At 38.1% G+C, this 22,960-nt stretch overlaps 2 protein-coding genes across 5 annotated transcripts in view; one reads left to right on the top strand and one right to left on the bottom strand.

The window, feature by feature from the left end:
* The window catches only part of LRBA (LPS responsive beige-like anchor protein), an 832,197-nt gene that overhangs the window by 301,116 nt on the left and 508,121 nt on the right, over positions 1-22,960 (bottom strand). For all 4 annotated transcript variants that reach the window (XM_074229149.1, XM_074229148.1, XM_074229150.1 and 1 more), the window contains exon 39: positions 22,002-22,138. In XM_074229149.1, coding sequence (XP_074085250.1) covers positions 22,002-22,138 — 137 coding nt within the window. The remainder of the gene's footprint in view (positions 1-22,001; positions 22,139-22,960) is intronic.
* Positions 16,831-18,559, top strand: MAB21L2 (mab-21 like 2). The gene has a single exon (XM_074229145.1). The coding sequence runs from the start codon at positions 16,991-16,993 to the stop codon at positions 18,068-18,070; it is 1,080 nt and encodes a 359-aa protein (XP_074085246.1). The 5' UTR covers positions 16,831-16,990; the 3' UTR covers positions 18,071-18,559.

The following is a 22,960-nucleotide window of genomic DNA, read 5'->3' as shown; positions in this document are numbered from 1 at the left end:
TGGAAGCAGAGGCAGTGACTAGTTTAGGGTCATGTCACCAGGTCTCACACCCTAGTTTAGCACATTTATTTCATTTTGGGTTAATAGATTAAATTTAATTATCAATTAATACATTTTTACTTTTACAGCACAGTAATATTTACAAGAATAGAAATAGTCTTAAAATAGCTACCAAGTATGTATTGGAATACTACTGTTCTATTAGAAACCAGGAGGGATGGGAATTCAGAGAAGCCTGGAAGGATTTTCATGAACTGATGCTGAGCAAGATAAGCAGAACCAGAAGAACATTGTACACCCTAACAACAACAACGGGGGGTTGATGATCAACCTTAATGGACTTGTTCATTCCATCAATGCAACAATCAGGCACAGTTCTGGGGGGTATCTGTGATGGAGAATACCATCTGTATCCAGAGAAAGAACTGTGGAATTTGAACAAAGACCAAACACAATTACCTTTAATTAAAAAAAAGCTATCTGGACAGCTAGGTGGTGCAGTGGATAGAGCATCAGCCCTGGAGTCAGGAGTACCGGAGTTCAAATCTGGCCTCAGACACATAATAATTACCTAGCTGTGTGGCCTTGGGCAAGCCACTTAACCCCATTGCCTTGCAGAAATTAAAATGTAAAATTCAAAATAAATAAATAACTTAAAAAATAGTTAACAATTCTTAAGTCCCATATGATACAGATATTAAAATGAAATGCATAAGCCTTTTTCTTTACTTATACAATACATAAAATCAAATAGATACCTATGAAATATAGGTAGATAGATAGATAGATAGATTAGATATAGATAGATAGATAGATAGATAGATAGATAGATAGATAGATAGTTTTCATATTACATTGAATATTCAAGCCTAATATTTAAGTCAAAAAAGTGTTTGGTAGGAATTTGGAATCTGAATGAAATTAAAAATATGACTACTAATATTCAACTCCTAGTCCTGTTCAAGATTCCCCGGGCATCAAAAAAGCCTAGTTATCTGCCAGAATATTAAGGGAGTACAATTGGAATTTTGTAATTCAGATGTGAGGGTGGGAAAAGGAAGGAATAAAACTGGTTTTGAAATTGATCTGGATTTAAAGACTATAACACACTACTTCCTGAACTTTCCAAGTATAAAGTCTCAGAGGTACCTACATAAGAACATGCCATAGTGAATAGGAAATTCCACCAATAGGCAAACAACAGTTATCCTTGAGCTTGCAAGCAGATGGTAACAGTAAGTGGCAAAGAGAGAAGGTAAAAGGCAGAAAGCCACATAATATTAGAAAGATGACACAGATCACAAAAAAAGGAAGTCCCAAAGAAGGAACAAAGTACATTAATCTTTTATTTAAATAGATCACTAAATTAACATGGAAAAGGATAGAATAAATACTAAATCTATTCAATATTTAACAAAAGTTGGCTCCTTTTAAATTGCTTCAAAATGTCCTAACCAATGTGATATTAATGACAAAGAATATAGTTCTTATTACAGAATAGGATCTGGAATACCATCATTGGTTTGTTCAGCTTGCATAAGTCACAACTGATTGGACACAGTCCCTGTGGGCATGCCATTTCATCCAGACTGGACGGTTCATTAGTCATAATTACTATAACTGTACAGCAGAGACTGCAGTTTTATCTCATCATACATCTTTGATAAAGCTGCTTCAATTTCTGCTTCATCAGCATGTAAAGTTACATTATTGGAGTCTTATTTTCTCAATCGGTGATTAACAGAGGTTATGCTTCTAATCAAACATGTGCTTGGTCTTCCATCTTGTACATCTAGGAAAGGCACAGATATGACCATTATTTGACCTTTCATTTAAAAACAAACTACTAAAATACTATGAATCTGAAACCAAAATCCATGAAAAGCAAGAAAAAATTAAACACAGGAATTTGTTTATATTAAAAACAGATCACTGCACTTACCTAATGTGAACCACTAACTGTATTTGCTACAGTTTCTGATTAAACATTAAATTATACACCAAAACACACCATACATATTTATTGGCTTTAATTGTCACTTTCAAAAGAGTCATACCACAAATAGCACTTCTTTCAAACAGTTCTCTACGTAAAGAAACCATGTAGGCATCCAGAAAGCAAGGCTAAAGAACAGATGGGTAATAGATTTTGCTAAATGCCAAAGAATACTATGTTTCTTTCTTAAAAGAAAATGTGGCCAAAACATGGTTAGAAGGTAAAACATGGTGAAACTGATACATTAAGGATTTTTTTCTCGCAATTCAGATAGAGAAACAATAGGCCCTGTCTCACTATTTGCATGAGCAATATGTCCTCACTGTAGACCACATGAACAGTCATAATCGACAGTTACATGCAGGCACTGAGGCTGCAAAACTCCCAGAGTAATTAGTGTTGTCTGAATGCAATGACATCTGTGTTCTCATGGTCCTGGAGATCTGTCAGGCCAATAAGATGTATATGAAAAAATATGACAAGCATTGCAAATGCCCTTCTGAAAGGTCTTACTTTTGGGAAAAGCTAAAGAAATGACATATGCCACTTTCTTTTTTTTTTTTTTTAGTTAAGCCAATATATCCTAAATCCTAGAATTAAACCTTAAATACTTTAAAAGATCTGAATTATACTGCATTTGACTACAGAGAATTTACTCAGAATATAGCAAAAAAGGGGTACTCTTATTTTTTCAAAGTTTCATTAAAACAGGATTAAATGTTTATTTAACACATGAGTTCCTATATCACATACATGTTTGGACTCAAAAAATGACTTCTTTTCTTTCAGTTCATGCACCAAACTGAATTATGCTTATGCAGCAATTTATTGTGATATTTAATATAGCACTACACAAGTCTCCCCCCCTCTCACCCTGCCCCTACCCCAGTGGAAATCAATAGTTTAATATCATATATATTTATCTTTTTCATGATTGGGCTCATTTATGTTATACTCACAAAGCTTTGTTTTAGATCACCTAAGGCTTTTGCTTATTGGTGCCTCTGGCTCTAGTCTCTCTCTTTAGGCTGCAGCAGTATGTTTGAGCATGCACTTGCACCAAGAAAGACATTAGTCATCATTAACAGAAGCACTGACACCACATCTAAGTGCCTCTCCACAATGACCAAGTGGCAATCATCTTTCTCTTACACTGTCACTGCTGATTAGGATTTTCTTTCATGAAAATTTAATTTGTCCCCCCCTTTCTGCAGCTTCTTTTTTTACATTCCTGCAATAACATAGCATGCCAGTAAGACATTGCAAATGCAGCCAAAGAGGCTGTACCTGTAATATAACCAAAGATAAAAAAGATTCCAACTGTTCAGCTGGATCTTTTATCTTGTCAAACAGAAAAACACAGATGTAGTGAATGACATCTAAGGACAAGAGAAAAAAATAAACACATACATGAATCGTATCCAATCCCAAACCATTTGAAGGCCTCCCAACTTAACTGATTCAAGTTAAATGAAAAAGGTTTTCCAACATATTTACTTCTGTAATTCCTAAGCTTTGGAAACTCTAAGGTTACAATGCTTCAGTATCAGCTCACCTCATCTACTGTTTTTATTTGTAATCCCTTTTATAAAATAAGGAAAGGAGTGTACAACTCAGACATTTTACTGCAACCTTAAGAAAATGTTTAAACATCAATTCTTTCAGTGTGTGTCAACCTACTTTGTAGTTAAGTCAAACAAAGACAATCATTTTTAGTTGCAGGAAACAAATGGAAACGATTCATTTGGCCACGCAGGACATTTAGCAGTAAGGCAGTGCTGCTGCCTTAGAATCTTGTTCTGTATAATATCAGTGTTAAACAAGATACCAAAGGAATGAGTTATTTAAGGAAGTTTTTCAAAACATTTACTCTTCTGTTTTATTTCAATTTGTTTAAAGATTTTTTAAAAACTGTAAGCACATGTTATTTTGCAAGCATCTCAAGGTAGCCTGGAGTCCCACTTTGGGGTATAAATATTCACATTTTTATATTATTCAAGCAGTGTAACAAAATTAGGGATTGAATTTAAATTTAAAACAATCCTAATTTATCTTATACCTCACATGAACATGTACACTTTATGTCAAGAGCTTTGATATTCTGAGCCTAAGTGAAAGTAAACTATATCCCCTATTAAAATGAATGAGTCGTGTGGAATGTTCTTTTAAAACAAAAGAAAAAGCCTCACCTCATTTTAGATTCAGGATCAAACCATAATTCATCAAATTATAATCATTAAATTTCCCTCACTCAATGCTACTCTGTACTACATAAAGTAATATATAAAGGATTTGAGGGTCACAATGGTTACTACTTAATCACTAATACATCAATTTTATCAGTGGTTCAAGTTGGATTTTTTTTCTTTTTTTAAAAGGATCTCTAGCTACAAAGTTTAAGATGAGAAGGGAAATTAAGATAGATTTTGAAGGGCAGTTGGTAATTGTTGAACTTCTATTGTAAGCATACTTTTGAATAAATGCAGAGCTAGTTCAGAATAAAACAAGACTATATCATGGCAACCTAACCTAATTATCATAAAGAATATGCTTACATATGATACAACAATCCTATTTTTTTTCCTTGACTGTAGAAAGAGCTGCTGATATATTCAAAAGCTTGATATGAAACTCCATTTCTTTGTTGGTATATGCAATTATACAGTTCCTAAGAAGTCATAATAGTACACATCCAACCTTTTTTGTATCTACACCAAGTTCAAATACAGAAGTTTACCTCTATAACTCCTACTCCTACCAACCTCTAAGCTACTTGTCAGTGAAAGGTTGGGCGATTTATTGACCACCTCTGGATGCATACTGTCAGGGCTGAAGGAAATATGAGGGAGGGTTGTCGCTACTGTTCAGGAGCTCATTGATAATGACATACCTGCTTCTGTCACCCATTACCCATACTACAAACTACTTAGACCTAACTGAAAAATCAATAGTCTACTTGCACTGGTTCCTGTGGCTGCCTCCTTTGATTGTCAGCTCCTGTCTAGGGTCAGCACTTACATGAAAGGGGCTGTGACTGCCTGATGCTTTCAGGACAACCTAACGATATGAAACTAGCCAACAGAACAGTAAATTCTGTCTCCCTGCCCTCCTCATCAATTAGGCTTTGACTAGGCTTGCCTGTAGAAACCTGACCTTTTAAGTTTAGGTGAATATGGACTAGCTGAACACACCATTGCCCTCAGCACTGAGCCAGGAAATCCACTGACAGGTTAAACAAAACAGAAGGTTGTAACTGTCATAATTTGCATTGCACTTTCACGCCAACAAGGGTGTTATCAGTAGGGGCAAGCCCTGGAACACACAACTCCTGCACCCTTAAGTCATTCTACTCATAAATTTTCAAGTGAAGTGAGATAAAACATAAATTTACAAATAGCTATGCATTTCTAGTCCTTCATTCTTTCAAATTTGCACTTTGCAAACCCACAAAGAGCCTATCAACAATTCCCTTGGTAGTCACACTGGCACTCCAATCCCATTACTGGTGGACTTCTACAAACATGACAGAGGAGTAAAAATAACTCATCTGTACTAGTATGACAGAATGTAGATAGATAGATAGATAGATAGATAGATAGATAGATAGATAGATAGACAGACATAGATAGATAGATAGATAGATAGGATGAAAGAGTAGCAATAGAGACAAACAGGCAGTCAAATTGATTGACTCATAACTAATATGAAATGTTACATTTCGATATTTTTTATATTTCTAGAAAAATACCCACAATTTCAGCACAAACATGCAAGTTATTATCACACATCTGAAAAGAAGTGTTGAAATTATTTCCTGCCAAATTACATACATATAGTATCTTTTACAGTTTAAGGGAAAACTAGGAACAGCTGCAAAATAAAAGATGTTAACACTTTTATTCTTGTCAGATCATCTGATGAAAACAACCATAAGTATGAGAAAAGCTAAACTTTCCTTTCTTTGGTTGCTTATATTTAAAGAATCACTCCTCTGCATGATCTGTCTTTTCGCAAAATATGAACATGGAAATCTAAATCTGTTCATAGTGGTAGTATCTCAATAAAGTGAACATTTATAATTGAGTAATCTAGTTAGTTAATTGTGAATCTGAGTCATTTTTTAGCATATAGTTTGAGATCTCATTCAAAAACTGCTCCCTAATTCTTAGGATTTCATAAAAACAATATACCTACTAATTCTCAGTTAAACATACCTATTCTGTCTCTCCCAAATCACTCCCTCCTGCCATTTAATGATCTCCACAAAATTATAAGAATTTTCAATAATTATATGTATGCAAATATATGTTAGAAGGGCTTGGTTAATATTTCCATTTTAATATCGAGCTTCTATTAATCAATCACTAAAATGTTAAAAAAATTCAACAAACAACTACTTATTAATTTATCTGTCACTAGATCCTGGGCTTCTCTGATTTGTAGTTATTTGTTGTTTCTTATGTGCACATGAAATACAAAGAAATAGTCTAACATTTTAATTTCACACATGGCATGGTACATAAAAATCTTTCAAGTTACTTTTTTCTCATGATTCTCTCAAGTTGAAAGTCTTCAACATCTATCCTTAAGAAGTAACATTAAGTCAAAACTTAATTCCTGGAAAAAGTGCTGAGATGAAACTAATTTATAAATATAAAATATTAACAAAAATTGGTTATTTAATCAAGATAGACACTGAGATGTGTGTCACAGGCTTGAAATGAAAGTTATTTTATTTATTTTAAAATAAATTCAACCAAAATTCCAACTAACTACAGTGTAACTACCCATTAAAAATTGTAAGCCTGAATGAGTCTGGATTCATCCCTTTACAGACTTAATGTGATGATTAACTATGTATCTGGTGGCATGTCAAGTTCTTTTGCTTTGCCTATCTGATAGTAAAGTGAAAGGGTATGGACAGTGTCCAGTCCCGGCAGACAAATCATTTGAAAACAGTCAAAATCATAGATCAAAGTTTTTTCTCTCTACCTAGAACCGATTTAAACCCACCAACTCAAAATTTCCAGCAGACAAAACCAATCAGAAAATAAAGGGAATGACTCCTTAGGATCCAGAGATAATAAAGGTATGATAGAAAGGAAAAAAGTAGAAAAGAAACAGACTGGTAGAGCCTTGAAAGCCATAGACAAAGACAGATGTTTTACATCCTAACTTTACTTTAGATGGTTAAAAAAAAGTTTCCAAACCCTTGGATCATCAAATACTATTTCAATTAGGCTACGCAGATGTCTTCTCTATGTAACAGGAGCCAATAAGAGTTTTTTTTTCACTACCATAAGAAATGGTAGAACTCTCTCTGCACATCACTTTTAAGCTCTCATTTATGGAAAAAAAAGTTGGGGAAAATATTAACAAAGAATATACTGTTTCTATACTGAAGTCTGTACACAAAAGGTTATAGCTTTGTATTTTCAACATAAGTAACACAACAAGGATTGCAAAATTTTATAATTAACAGGAGCCAAATCAATGTCAAATGAGGAATGTTAGAAGGAAGCCTTCAAGTAAATTTGAAGAAAAGTAAGAGAGCTTAAAAGGCTAGATTGCTCAGATTTAAGACATAGGAACAGTTGTGTTTTTTTTTTAAAGCTATATTGGGGCGGCTAGGTGGTGCAGTGAAGTCAGGAGCACCTGAGTTCAAATCCGGTCTCAGACACTTAATAATTACCTAGCTCTGTGGCCTTGGGCAAGCCACTTAACCCCATTTGCCTTGCAAAAACCTAAAAAAAAAAGCTATATAGAATGTTAACAGCATGCTGAGTTTCATGTCCTTCTTTGTTAAATATAGGTCCACATAAGAACCTCCTAAACATCATGAAGGAAAACATGCTAGCAAATTTGTTCTTTTACCTGATAACTAATTTTCTTAGGTTGCCAACAGCATATTGCTAATAAGGTCAAAATCAAAGATTCTATTCCCTGAATAGTCATCTCTCTTTGAACTAAGAAAAACTCCATCTCCTGGAATAGAATGTATCCCTAGACCTAAGCCTATCCAGCTATTTCAAAAACATATACTATCACTTACAAAGGAACAAGGTGTTTGGTTTTGAGCAAAACAACTGTAACCACTGGAACAAACAACTCAAAGCACATTTCTTAGTGATAATGAATCAATAGTTTTATCTTCATCTATAAAAGATGGCACATACTTTTAACCATACTGTCATTTTTTTAAGTTTCTTTGGTAACAACTTTCAATATCACTATATCTGCTTTTAGGATTCTCTCCCTCCTCCTTCCTATCTTCAAGTAAGCAATTAATAATAATGAAATCCAGTCATTCATGAGGAAGAGAAAAGAAATAACTGACAATTCATATAATAATTGAATAATTAAGTTAGGTAGCTATATTAAGAATTTTTAATTTTTTTGAAATATAGGAAATCATTGCAGAATTCAAATCAAAATTTGTATTTCGATATTTTTAGCTACTGGCAGTTAATCTAACTTAAATCCAAATACTGTTAAAAACAGAAAATACACAGGTGGTATGGTATGTTAAGAACTTGCAAATGTGGTTGCAGAAATAAGAAATACATTGCAGCTCTGGCACCTTGGGCAAGTGAGGAATTTTTTTTTTTTTGGTCTTTAGTAAAATAAGAGGGTTAGGTTCCATGCTCTATCATATCCTTTCCAGCCCAGCTCTAATAATTCTATTCTTTACTCTATTTTTCGAATCAAGAATAATTTTAACACATTCTAAAACTTTTTGGGGAGAATACAAAAGGGAGAGTAGGCAGGACCTGTAATTTCATTGGTATACTTAGAAAGGAAACTGAATTTGGAAGCTATTCTGTAATCCATAGTTTTTAGATAGTTGATAGCATGGGGAGGGAGCAAGATTAAGTGGCTTCCTTAGGATTACACAGCCAGTAAATATCAGAGACTGGATTAGAAGGTCCACCTGGTGCCAAGGCCAGTTATCTATCCACTAAATTATATGTAAATTCATCACTCAGAAATAAGACTACTATATCTCTTCCAATTATATTAAAAGTTAGTTCTCAGGGTGGCTAGGTGGCATAGTGAATAAAGCACCGGCCCTGAAGTCAGGAGTACCTGGGTTCAAATCCGATCTCAGATACTTAATAATTACCTAGCTGTGTGACCTTGGGCAAGCCACTTAACCCGTCTGCCTTGCAAAAAAAAAAAAACCTTAAAAAAATAAAAAAAAATAAAAAGTTAGTTCTTAAGAATAAATTAGACACTATTATTTGGAGGAATGAGAAAAGATATTACTATGTCTCTGTAAATCCAAAGAAATGTAATGACGAGTTAGTAAAAAGTCAGTATTTTCTATAAAATGTGTAAAATTATTGAGGAAACATTGATTATCTTATTTTTAAGACAATGAAATTATGTATGCATATATGTATACACGTATACATATACATGTATATACACAAGTGGCATAATGGATAGAGTGCTGGACCTTTAGTCAGCAAGACCTGAGTTTAAATCCAGATTCAGACACAAATTAGCTATATGACCCTGGATGAGTCAACTTAAACCTATTTACCTCAGTTTCCTCATCTGTCAAATGAATGGGGGAAGGAAATGAAAAAATCACTTCAGTATTTTTGCCAAGAAAACCCCAATGAAAAGTCAGACAACTGAAACGACAGCATAACAACATATGCATGTGTGTTTTATGTAAATATATACATTTATACAGGCACACACATACATACACAAACACACACTAAAATTCTACACACACTAAAATTTCTACTCTGAAGCCTCCTCCAAAGGATGTGGAGGTGGCCCTGAATTCCTGAAGGTTAAACCATGAAAGTACAAGCTTTGGCAGATCCTCCTAAATTCAGAAAGCCTTTGAGTACAGGTTCAGTTACAAGATGAATGTCAGCTGTCTAAGGATTAGCCCAGTTATGCTTAGAGAAGCCAATCATCATATTGGTTACAAGGTATCAACATTTTCAGTCATAACAACTCACAAAGATTAACTTGTAGAGCTGTTGCCATCTAAGGAGGAAATATCCATGATAATGGAATTATAGCTTATTTGAGTTGCTAAAGTAAATAATAACATTTATTTTATTAGCTTCCAGTTAATATACAGAATTTCATTTTTCTGCAATGCAAATGCTTTCTGTATAAAGATAGTTTTATAACTGATAGCAAATTATGCATAAATTAGTTAACAATATTCACATACCAAGTGGTAAAAAAAAACTGAACAAAAGCTTACAAATCCTGGTGCACCTTTTTAAAGAATTAAATAGCAATTCTAGAAAGTAAACCAGTTAAATTCCTAAATAATGGGTGATCCATGAATACTTAAATATCACTATTTAAATACATAGCAAATAGAACTCCAAAGATTCAAGAGCTACTAAAAAGCAGAAACAGGCCGTACATCATTTTTAATTGTCTTTTTTTTAAAAGTTCTTTGTTCATCAAGCAGACATTTATAGTTTAAAAATTGGTGAATTGGTGAAAAATGTTTAACTACTAATAATTTGATTGACCTCTTAAAGTGATTAGGCAAAGCTTCAGAGAACTATTAAAAATAAAGTTTAATTGATTACTCTAGGTGAATTGGGGAATATCAAACATCAAGAGTTTAGAAACAATCTCCTCTTAGGTTTGGGAGGTCCTTTACATTAAAATATCTAAAAGCCAACCTGTACTTTTTACAGTGTTTAGATGAAACAACACCTATGAGCATTTATTGGGGGGGGGGCAAAACCAATCCAGCTATCGTGTTTAATATTATTCCATTTCAATATCTAACATAATTTTAAAGTATTTAGGGTTCAATTTTCTGTTCTTATTAGGTAGAATTCTAAAGTTGGAGGATTTCCACTTTAAAATGTCTTATATAAATATGATTTTGAAGGCACCTAACAGAGCATAACATTCAACAAAAAGGAAAAAAAGTCTCCAGGAAAAGGTCAAATAGTGATCTAGGAAAGTAAAAAATGAACCTATTCCTTCTTCCCCACCAAAAACAGCCCCCAACACACACATTTCTATAAAACATTTAAAAAGAAAAAAAATCAAGTTATTTTACAATGCTTCTAAGATCTGCTGCTAGGAAGGAAAATCAAATAGTTCAAGATTTATGTACTGTTCATTAAAGGCTAGTGAAACACATATTATTTCTACAATAATTAAAAGAATAGATACCTTCCAACTCTCCCAGGTATGATAAACTTAAGAAAGACAGGGTTAACTCAGTAGACACAGTCCCAAGATCAGCAAATAATAAAAACAAATCCACAGTTTAAGGACTTTGCATTCTCTGGAAATGTAAACAGGATTATAACTGTCAGGTCCACAGAAGCACTGACTTCAGCCATTAGTTTGGTTTTACTGCTAAGAAACACAACATTGTACCACTGAATCATTTCTCCTCAAATTTACACATTCCCTGCAGCACTTTAAGCTTCATCAGTACTGCAGGAATGTATAAAAATGACAGACAAAGAGCATTAGTTCTTTTCCTATACTATTTTTCTAAAAAATGGAAGTACAGAATTCTTTTCACAAAGTACTTAAGGCTGAAGCTCTTTGAAGGCATTAATATCTAGGGAGAAAAAAATCTGGAGGCAAGAAAATTATTGCATTTTAGATTGTTCCCTTTGAGCAAGATTCTCAGAAAACAGTACAATGTTCCTAAATATGTGATGAACTATCATAACATTTATATTTTAGCTCAATTTCCCATCATTTTTCAGTCAATTATTCTACATTCTACCTCAGTGCCTAGCAACAACCTTTATACAATTTAGTTAATAGTCAACTCCTGTACTTCCAAACCTAAATCAAGAAAGTAAATGATAGATCTCAAAGTTACGTTATGTCCCAAATTTTCACTTGAATTGAATGCCAAATTCTTGTATGTATTAAAAGTATATGAATGATTTAAAAGATCTATTTTAAAGGTTTTTCATTCAGAAACTGTTTAAAGAGTTAATAAAATCTCACTTACTCAAAAATAGTTATAAAATTAAGAAATTTACCGAAATTATAAATGTATAATTAGTAATTCAACTTTTATGATTATTTAAAATTCAAAGGGGCATGTTTTTCTAAATGCTTATTTTTCAAAATTAATAACTGGTTCCTAAAAGCATCTTCCTCTCCCCTCCCACCTCCCACGACTTTCTTCTATATCTCTTCAGTAATATAAGCGTAATACTGAGATACCCAAACCATACACTACACACCCCAGCAATTAAAAAAAATTAAACCACATTACCAACATTTTCCCCTCCCCCTATTAAGTATGCTATGCAGAAGAAGCTCTCCCTAGAACAACACACCATTGCTCCAGGCAGCAGCACGCTGCTATTGGCACTGCCTAAACCAAACAAACAAGATGTTTAACAGTCAAATAAAATGTCCTGCAGCCTCCCTAATGAATTTGTCAAGGACCATCAGATCTCCCCCCACCCCCACCTTACTCCCTTGCCTCATTAACTCAAGTATGATGAGACGGATTATAACTGGAGAATACAGATCAATTGGTCTGAAGACTTCAAGTGGCTTTTAGCCTTGAGAGTTTCCTTTCTCTCACTAGGTCCTTTTAATAGAATACAGTATCTCCTCCAGAAAGGGCTGCCACTTCGTTTTAATACACCATCAAGGAGCTGCTGATGGACTTCTATACTAACATACATAAAAGCAGAGGTGACAAGGGCTCTTCAATTACAGCCTCCTTGGATACTGTTCCCCCCTTCAATTATTCATCTTGGGGAAGAACTGATCCGCAAACACACAGATGAAGCTGCTCTTAATGCAGGGCAGCCGCAAAGGCAAGCGGATTGGGGGGTGGGGAGGCGGGGGGAGCTGCGTGGTGCTATTTGTTGGAAGTGTTTAAGTTTATTGCTCAAATGATGTTTCTAATTAGTGCCCGGGCAATAAATTAAAGTCGGCTTTAACTGATTTATTATTTACTAGCACTCCTACCTCAGGATAAATTGGTAATGAATTGTTTTTAAATCAAAACATTTGTAACACTGTAACATCATTCAGCCTCTATGTAAATGGCAGAAAACGAAGCCGGGGAAAGTGCGGTGGGAGTTGCAAACATTTGGGTCGTGGGGCTAAGTAGTTGGGAGAAGAAGGTGGCTTGGCAGGCCGGGCGGGCTGCGTGCGTGCGCGCGCGTGTCTCCACTGGCGGCCGCGCCGCGGCTCCCGCGGCTCCCGCGGCTCCCGCCGCCGCCCCTGCCGCTCCCGCCGCGGCTCCCGCGGCTCCCGCCGCCGCCCCTGCCGCTCCCGCCGCGGCTCCCGCGGCTCCCGCCGCCGCTCCCGCCGCTGCCGCCCCGGGCTCCGCCATTCCCCAAGAAGCCTGGAGCTCGGGGCAGGAGAGATAAAGGGAGGAGGGAGGGCAGACCGGAGGGAGGGGCCGAGGGAGAAGAGCCCAGGCGCTCTGCCTTCAGAGACTGGGTGCAGGCCGGCAAGTTGGAGGTTCCTCAGCCCACAATGGGGTGTTGGCAAATCTGTACTCCCAGGAACGGAGCCCGGCCTCGGGGAAAACACGGCCCCTCCCGGGCCCCAGCGGCTTCCTTCCAGGGGACAACGAGAGAAGTGGGCCACTCCAAAGGCGCCGGCACCGGCTAGCCCCGTAGAGTCGCTGCCCTCCGAGGCGCTGGGCACAGGGCTCGGGGGTCTGGCCTGACAACTTCCCCGAGCAAAGCGGTCTTGTCCGCCCGTCTGCAGTCCCCAGGGTGCGGGGAGGAGGGAGAAAGGCACGGCGCTGCTCCCGGGGTTCCCACCCTCGCGCACTAACTTCGAAGCCGCTTCCTGCCTTCCTCTCCGACTCTGCTCGGCCCGGCCTCGGGGGGCCGGGCTCTGCCCCGGGCGGCCTCGGGGGGCCGGGCTCTGCCCCGGGCGGCCTCGGGGGGCCGGGCTCTGCCCCGGGCGGCCTCGGGGGGCCGGGCTCTGCCCCGGGCTGCATCCTCCAGCGATGCGCCGGGCAGAGAGCCCACGCCGGCGTGCGGGATCAGTCCAGAGCCAAAGTCACCTTGTTCCAGCCGTCGGAAACGCCCTCCCTCCCCACTGCTCTCTGCTGCAAAACATCACACATTAAGGAAAAGTGCCCCCTCCCAGAGTAAGCCTGCTAAAGTTCTGGATGGAGCTTCTTTTGCATTTAAGGAGAGAGAAGGGTGGCGTAAAGTAAAAGAGGGGGTCTGGGGCGGCTACTACAGACCCCGGAGGAGAGAATAGCAGAACCTTGAACTGCAGGGTTACAATTTAGAGCAGACGGGGTCGCTTTTGAAATTCGCTCAGCTCCAGAAATTAGTTCAAGTCACCAGAATCTTAGTGTTATTTTCTGAACTTTATAATGTATTACTATATTCATCAGCAAAACTGAGCGATGACGCCGCACCAATTCAGTAGATTCTTATTTCTGCGGATTCACCCAAGGTCATCTACCTAGAGAAAAGTCAGACGCCCCTCCCCCAACAATCTAACTAAAATAGACCTGTCTAGCCGTCCCCTGCGTGTACGGTTTGTTTTAAGGGCAGTGCAACCACGCACCCGAGGTTTGGCGGTACGCTTCCACACTTCCAAACAAACTAAAGACGCTTCTCACTCTCTTCCCCAACTAAAACCACACGGCTGCTCCAGGGAGTGTAGGTTTGAACAACACTAATATTAAGGGAAATCTTTTTAAATCATTTTTTTTAAAGTTCGAGGAAACCACAACTTTACTTTGAAAAGATGGCATAAAAACTGCAAGGGTTTTTATGCCGAGTAAATGTCACACATTGAATTAAGTTGTGCTCTTTTAATTGGTTTCCCAAGAGGTCAACAGCAGACTAGATACAGGTTTTAACGCAGTTAAACCCTTTAAAGCAAGTTCATTTCGAAACATGTTACTTTTAAAGTCATAATTAGTTCTACTTAAAAAACACTATTTCAAAGTCTCAAATTCTAGGGAATTCCAATCGGTATATTTTAAAAGTTGAACTGATTTACACGTTAATGTTGTGTTCTACTTCAGTAGTGGGGTCAAAACAATCCTGATTACAAGACAGAGATTAAGGATAGTCTGTATTAATTATTCCATAATAAGTATAACATTTTGCATAAAAACAAAAACTTCATTAAGTTACAAAAAAATGCTTGGGACAGGATTCTGATTCCCAATCTGCTCCAATCACTTTCTCCGAAGGATCCTGATCTTAGTTAAAGATGTATTTTCGGGGTTAAAATCCAAAAGAAAAATCTCTTCTCTCCCACCTCCAGCTACTTTTCTCGGGTAGCAATGAAAAGGAGACCGGAAGACTTTGGGGAAGGAGAAAAAGAGATTAAAAATAATTGCTCTTTCCCAAATTCCCTGCTTCCCCCACCTAAATGACCGTAAGTAAAAGTGATTTATTTAAAGTGGTTTTTCCTCGCACAAAGGTAGAATGCGAAAACAAAGGGAAAAACCCCCTAAACTCTTGCACCTTTCTAACCTGTACTATTCTTTCCTCCCCCTCCCCACTTTACATTCCAACTATCTCCAACAAAGGTTTTCTTTTGAATTATGAGAACGATCCCTTCAACTCCCTCCCCATCAGGGGAGTGATATGTATAAGCGTGAATTCTTTGGAGTCTGCATATGGCTTTACAATCTCTTCTTTCTCTACTTCCCTTTGCCCTCTTTCTCCATCACGTGAAGTGGTGGCAGCTACCCGGTTCTAACGTGCATAGATCCTCTCTAGGATTGGCTGCAGCAGTGACAGCTCGGACTGCGATTGTATGATCTCACGCTCCACCCCTTTCACGATGGCCCTGGGACCATTCATAAACTAAACAACCCCAGCAAACCTAGAGACAGAGAAAGAGAGAGGTTGAGACTCACACTACAGTGAAGGGGTGGGGGGTTGGAGGAGACAGAGAGACAGCGGGAAAGAGACAGAGACAGAGCCAGAGACAGACAGGAGCAGCAGAAGAGAGACAGAGAAATAGAGGCTCTCTCTCTGAATGCAACATAAAGAGGGAGGAGAAGAAAAACCCAGGCCCATAACAACTACACCCCAGATGCAACAACGCAAGCAACAACTTCGTCAAGATAACACAGATTTTTTGAGAGACACAATTATAAATCACAAAACAGAAATGAATCTCAAACAACTTCCACCAGTTTGCACCTAGAGAAAAACAAGATATCCTTTCAAATCAAACAAATTGAGTTCAGAAAACGCCTCCAGCGGGAAAAGAAAGAAACCACCACCACCACCACAGAAGCGCTCCAAGAGGCAGAGACAAATACTGAAAGCAGCACACCTCCTTCCTGGTGAACCTCGGACGCTGTCATGGACTGAGTTGCACTTTTCTGCCCAGAGCATTAATTATACAGTCTTCTCTTCTGAATTTGGGGGAAGGATAAAAGAGTGTAAATTCTCCCATTCCTATCGGGCCTTATTAGATTGAGGACATCTTGCATCCTTGGAGATAAGTTTTCCAATGGACAATTCAGCCTATATTAATCTTTAGCTTTTTTTTTTTTTTTAGGCTGCACTTAGCACTTAAAAGACGGGTGTTTCCAAGTTAACTGGAGCTGTCTCTTTTACCAGCTTAAAATTTCAACCCTTTGGGAAGTAAGCCTGGATCTTTTGCATACCTATTTCTGTCCCTCTCCCCCCCAAAACAACTTCATTTAAAAAAAGCAAAAGAAATACCCACCATCAAAAGTATTTCAGGTACTTTAAAAAAATCACTTTCTGAAGGAGGAGGAGGGGGAGGAGGAGGAGGAGGAGGAGGAGGGAGTCCCAGATCAACTAGGAGTGATAAGGGGAGGAGAGCCGGGGCCGGAGCAGCCCCGCAGCCCAGCTGGGGCGGACAGGAGGCGCAGAGTGAGGCCGGAGGAGGGGCAGGAGCCGAGGGCCAGGAGCAGGGGAGCGGGTTGGCTTTTTCGCGAGCGGCGAGGCCAGCGGCAGCGAGTGAGCCTTGGATCCCTCGGCGTACTGCGAGAGCCCGGTCTACAGCCCGGACCTGTGCCCCAACATGATCGCGGCTCAGGCCAAGCTGGTGTACCAGCTCAATAAGTACTACACGGAGCGCTGCCAGGCGCGCAAGGCGGCCATCGCCAAGACCATCCGCGAGGTCTGCAAGGTGGTCTCGGACGTGCTCAAGGAGGTGGAGGTGCAGGAGCCGCGCTTCATCAGCTCCCTCAGCGAGATCGACGCCCGCTACGAGGGGCTGGAAGTCATCTCGCCCACCGAGTTCGAGGTGGTGCTCTACCTCAACCAGATGGGCGTCTTCAACTTCGTGGACGACGGCTCGCTGCCCGGCTGTGCCGTGCTCAAGCTGAGCGACGGGCGCAAGCGGAGCATGTCTCTCTGGGTGGAGTTCATCACCGCCTCGGGCTACCTCTCGGCGCGCAAGATCCGCTCGCGCTTCCAGACGCTGGTGGCCCAGGCCGTGGACAAGTGCAGCTACCGGGACGTGGTGAAGATGATCGCCGACACGAGCGAGGTGAAGCTGCGCATCCGGGAGCGCTACGTGGTGCAGATCACGCCGGCGTTCAAGTGCACCGGCATCTGGCCCCGCAGCGCGGCCCAGTGGCCCATGCCCCACATCCCCTGGCCCGGCCCCAACCGGGTGGCCGAGGTCAAGGCCGAAGGCTTCAACCTGCTCTCCAAGGAGTGCTACTCCCTGACGGGCAAGCAGAGCTCGGCGGAGAGCGACGCCTGGGTGCTGCAGTTCGGAGAGGCCGAGAACCGGCTGCTGATGGGTGGCTGCCGGAACAAGTGCTTGTCGGTGCTCAAGACCCTGCGCGACCGGCACCTGGAGCTGCCGGGCCAGCCGCTCAACAACTACCACATGAAAACGCTGCTGCTCTACGAGTGCGAGAAGCACCCCCGGGAGACCGACTGGGACGAGGCCTGCCTGGGGGACCGGCTCAACGGCATCCTGCTGCAGCTCATCTCCTGCCTGCAGTGCCGCCGCTGCCCCCACTACTTTCTGCCCAACCTCGATCTCTTTCAGGGCAAGCCGCATTCGGCCCTGGAGAGCGCGGCCAAACAGACCTGGCGCTTGGCCAGAGAGATTCTCACCAATCCCAAAAGCTTGGATAAATTATAGGGGGACGGAGACTGTTTGGAGAAGCGAGGAGGAAAACAAGGCGCTCCCAAAACCCCGCGGAAAGACAGAAACTCTGAAACACAAATTGTTAATTAATCGCCAAGCAAGAAGTAGGGGGGGAAATAACCCTCACCTTCAGAAGAACTTTACAAAAGAAACAAATCATCTTGTGCAGCAGTGATCTTTCTTCCAAAAAATGTGAATTTAAAAGATCATGCAAAAGAAGCAATCGGACTTTGCCACAACAAAACGAAACCCAAGGTACATTTTCAAATCCATGTATAGTAGGTCTTTTCCTCCTTTAACTCTTCTATTTTGTTTTTTGTTTGCCTGAATGTTGTCACCAAGTGAAAAAATTATTTAACTATATGTACAAATTTCTCTTTTAAAAGTTTTACTGATGTTAAATGTATTTCAGTGCCAACGTCAGATTATGTGCCCTTCTCTCTCTCTCTTGCACCTCTATCCTCATCCTAACCCACTTGTTGAAAACAGTAATAAAATATTACTTTAACTTTGCATCGACTTTTGTGGACTGTTTTTAAAAAGGGCAGGCAAAATTTCAGATGTAACAATATATCAAAAAAAGAACGAAACTTTTGAAGCTAAAGTATGCAGAATCAAACCAAAGTTTGATCTCTAACATTCACAAATACAGCTGTGACCTTGCAGTACATATTCCGCTAATTTATTTCAGTCTTATGTCTATGCTTTAAGACAAATAAATATTCATCTATATATATTTACCTATATGTATATCTTCAACTTGAATTGGTAAAAGATTCATCCACATTAAATATTCATAGATTTTCTTTCTTATCCCATAATTAAAAAACAAACTATTTCAATCTGACTTTGAAATGCAAGGAAACATTTATAGATCTTCTCTGAATTATTAATGTTGTTAGTTGATTTTCTCCTCTATAACCATTTATTCTCTCTAGGCTTTTAAGTAAATAATAAAACTTAGCAATACATCAGAGAATCATACCAACAAAGCACAAAAATACACTAGTTAGATCAGCCACATGTCTAAAATGGGAGGATTAGACTTTTTCTTTAGGGGGAAGAGAAATACATATATTTTTTTGTATTGAAACTTCAAATATCTAACCTTATATTTCATTCCACTAAAAAATGATTTCCAGATATATTTTGCTAAATAAGTTTTGAAGGTGATTAGAAGCAATTAAAATGGAAAATATGGGATATATATATATATATATATATATATATATATATATATAGCTGATGCAAAAGAAAAAACTTCCCTAAGTTTACAGCATAAGAAAATTACTTCAGAGTTTTGAAACAAATCTGAAAACGTATAGGGGAAATATTGTTGAATTTTAGAAAAGATTTATTTTATCAAAATCACATTTATAATAATCATCAAACTGACAATTTGCTAAAGTATATATCATTTCAAATATCTTCAGTCAATATTTAAGTTTGTTCCTCAAAACTGCAAACTGATTTAATTCTTGATTTCTAAGAAAAGCAAAAAAATGAAGTAAAAACAACCCTTTTCTTTGGATACAAATGAAAAACGATAAAGCAAAGGATTGAGGATTAGAATCCACTTTGAGTTCTGAAAAATGGCTCACTTGATAAAAATGGGTTTAGCTTGTAGGGATTATTGTTTCTTGGTTAAAAACAAAGTAAAACATATTCCTAGACAAAAAAAAATATATACAAATTTGTACTCTTAATCAGTGATGGTTTTATTTCCACTCTAAGGGTATAGTTTGCTTTAAAAGCAGAAACCTAGGCTTAATTTTCTTTGTGATTCAGACAAATAGTAGACTTTAAAATCATCAATTATATGCATTCTTCTCATGCAAATACAGTAGCACTCTTAGTACATTTTCTAAATCATTTACAATAAAACTAAATTACATTTATGAAGCATGTTAAAGTCCGTAAAATGCTTTCTTCACCATCGATTCTATTAAGTAGGTAAGTGTTGATAAATAACTAATGATTAGAAGAGAAAAGGAAGCTCTTGGAAGAGCTGAAACTTAAAAAAAAAACCAACTTTTTTTACTTGTGACTAACAATACCATCACCCACACCTGAAATTACTCATATCTTTCCTTAAGTCAAAAGAAAATCTTTATGGCTCCATGGTCTTGAATTAATTTTTACTTCTGTAAATCTGTATTTTTTCCTGCCACTTTCAGTTTAATACAAACCTTTTACCCCAAAGCAAAATAAGTCTTTAACGTAAATCTCTTGACTTCATTTCTCTAACTAAACAGACATCATCCAAGTCTATGATACTAAAAGATCAAATAATATTAAACTGGAAAATGATTTTAAAAACAGAACTCACACTTATTTCTAGACCCAGAACTAATCACTGCTAGATATGTGAGCCAGTTTGTTGTGATGCAGGGTGGTCTTTGGGGATCCTAAAGCTGGCCAATCCTTAACAAGCAACAATGAAAGAGAAATTAAATGATGCTGGACAGACTACAACAGAAAAATAGAAAGTACAGCTGTTCTCAGAGCTGTTCCAATGACACTAGACATAAAAGGACTCCTGACCTAAGAAGGGGCCCATTGCAATACCTGTTCACTGACCTGGTATTTTAAGTTGACTTGCCAACTACCAGTAATTATGGAACTCAAGTTATTTTTCAAGTTAAAACCCCCTTTCCTATCAATTTTAGCTATACAATGAAGTCCTCAAAACTAGCCAATGCAACAAATTGTCTAATTGTAAGCCCTTGATTTGTAAGGGTTTTATCAGGCTTTCCCTTTCAATATCTTCAAAAATTCAAATTCCAAAAATGTTCAGTACAACGTTAAGAGTCAAACTTCTTTTCCAATTTCTTTCTGTCACAGTCTACCAATTTTCTCTAATAAAGACAATCAAGATTGGAACAAGGGGTTTAGCATATTGAAGATTTAAATTTAAATATTAAAGATCTGTGGTATGAAAATTTTAATGGCTCTTGTAGGGACTTAAAGTGCTTAATTTTTTTTAAGATTTAATAATACAGCACTATAATAAATGCAGAGAACTTCCTCTCCTAAACTCCTTTCCTTATCCAAATTAACATTTGTTGTAAAAGTTTGCTTTAAGACTGCCCTGCTACTCTTCCAAACACCTCATTCCTTGGCAGAGCTTATTGTTTTTAACCTCTTCTAAAAGAAGGTTACTCCTCAGAAATAGAAATTAATCTTTATAAAAAAATAAATATAATTTTAAATCTTCTTCTTAGCTTGATGGCTATTCCCATAGCCTAAATGAGTAAAAAAAAAGTTAGGTGTGCCTGAAAAATAATTTTTAAAAATATTAATATTTTTTGGTTTAAATTTGAGCAACTATGCATAGTACACAATACCATATAAAATCTACAATATATCACAGGAAATATACCACAATATAATACAGGAAGTCTGCAATATTCCACAAGGCATTCAGAATATTAAGTCAAAAGACATATCAAGAAAGAACATTATAATAGAATTATATTCAGAAAACATAAAGATTAGACAAATGATAACAACCTTTTGAATTCTGCAGTCTCAGGTGTCCAAATGATATCTTTATGTGATTTGGATCCATGAAACTGCCCATCCTCACCCTAATAGCAAGTTAATTAACATTAGATTTAAGGGGAAATTATTATTAACATAAACAAATTACACTAAAATAGTAAATGAAATTCAAGAATATTAATGGAAAACAAGGCTTATAAGCAAACATAATATCTCAGTGAAAAATTTAAACAGTCTTTTAGAATATAACTGGGTATTTCCCATCCCTTTCCTTATCTTCCCCTGTTTCTCCTTCATCTCCACCCCTCAAAATTCCTAAACAACCAAATAACAAGGGTGGAAAAACCCAGCTATTACCATGACCAAATGTGAAGGTCGAGGGTAGTAAGAAGTTAAGATATTACATTTGTCCTCTTCTTACCTTGGGGTCAATTTTCTTGAAGTTCAGCTCTTCTTCATCCACTTCAAAATAGAGTTCAGAGGAGGTGATGGAAAGAGTGCCCTTCACCACCACAGAAGGGGCCACAAGTTGAGCTGGTGTGCTCAAGCTAATAGGACCTGTCGAATACAGAAAGAAAACACCAGATGTGTAAGAAACTTGATTAGAAATGTTATTTTTCTTTCTGATCCTCACCACAACTACCAAGTGTATCCCAACCCCCCACCCACATATTCTGTCCAACCCTATCCTCCTCCAACAATGAAAAGACTTCTAGACCCTTGGGCCTATAACAGCTGGTTAATGATCCTGGTAAATTGGTATGCAATTGCTTTGTAGTGAGTATGCAATGCCCATAGTCAGATAGAATTTGATTCTACTATTCATTCACATTTCACATCAGGAGCAAGCCCCAGGCTGCCAACCAGCAAGTAACCATTACCCAAAGCAGTAACTACGGAAGTGGGGAAAACTAAGCACACTTCTCAGACAAGGAATTTAGTTCTCACATTCTAACTGGTGCTAGATCACAAAAGATCGGGTCTTTGGTGAAGCTAGTAAAGTCACTCCCATCACCAGTCTGAGTGCTGGCTGTGAAAAATCTCATGCTTCATCTTAACTAATATTCATGAAAAGAATTAAAAAAAATTCTACTTTAGTATGGCTTCCACTCCACTGTTAAATATTGTTCAATGGTTCCAAATACAGTATTAATGTAGTTTGGGGATTCAGGGATTAAACAGCTGGAGGGTGGGTTTCCAACTGAATGAATTTTTATTGGAATAATCAAATCTCCACAGGGTTTATCAAAGAGACAAATCAGATTGCTACTGAAAACAATGGAATCACTACAGATCTAAGAGTCTACAATCTATAGTCCCAAACCTAAAAAAAATAAATAAGGGAGACACTAAATGTGTGTACACACACACACAAACGAG

Source organism: Macrotis lagotis, chromosome 3 (genome assembly GCF_037893015.1).
Source record: "Macrotis lagotis isolate mMagLag1 chromosome 3, bilby.v1.9.chrom.fasta, whole genome shotgun sequence".
Lineage (NCBI taxonomy): Eukaryota > Metazoa > Chordata > Mammalia > Peramelemorphia > Peramelidae > Macrotis > Macrotis lagotis.
The sequence above is the reverse complement of the archived record's forward strand: the minus strand, read 5'-3'. Positions and strand labels throughout refer to the sequence as shown.

What these genes read in the sequence shown, in the direction of transcription:
- MAB21L2 (XM_074229145.1), top strand. Translation starts at nt 16,991, where the DNA reads ATGATCGCGGCTCAGGCCAAGCTGGTGTACCAGCTCAATAAGTACTAC.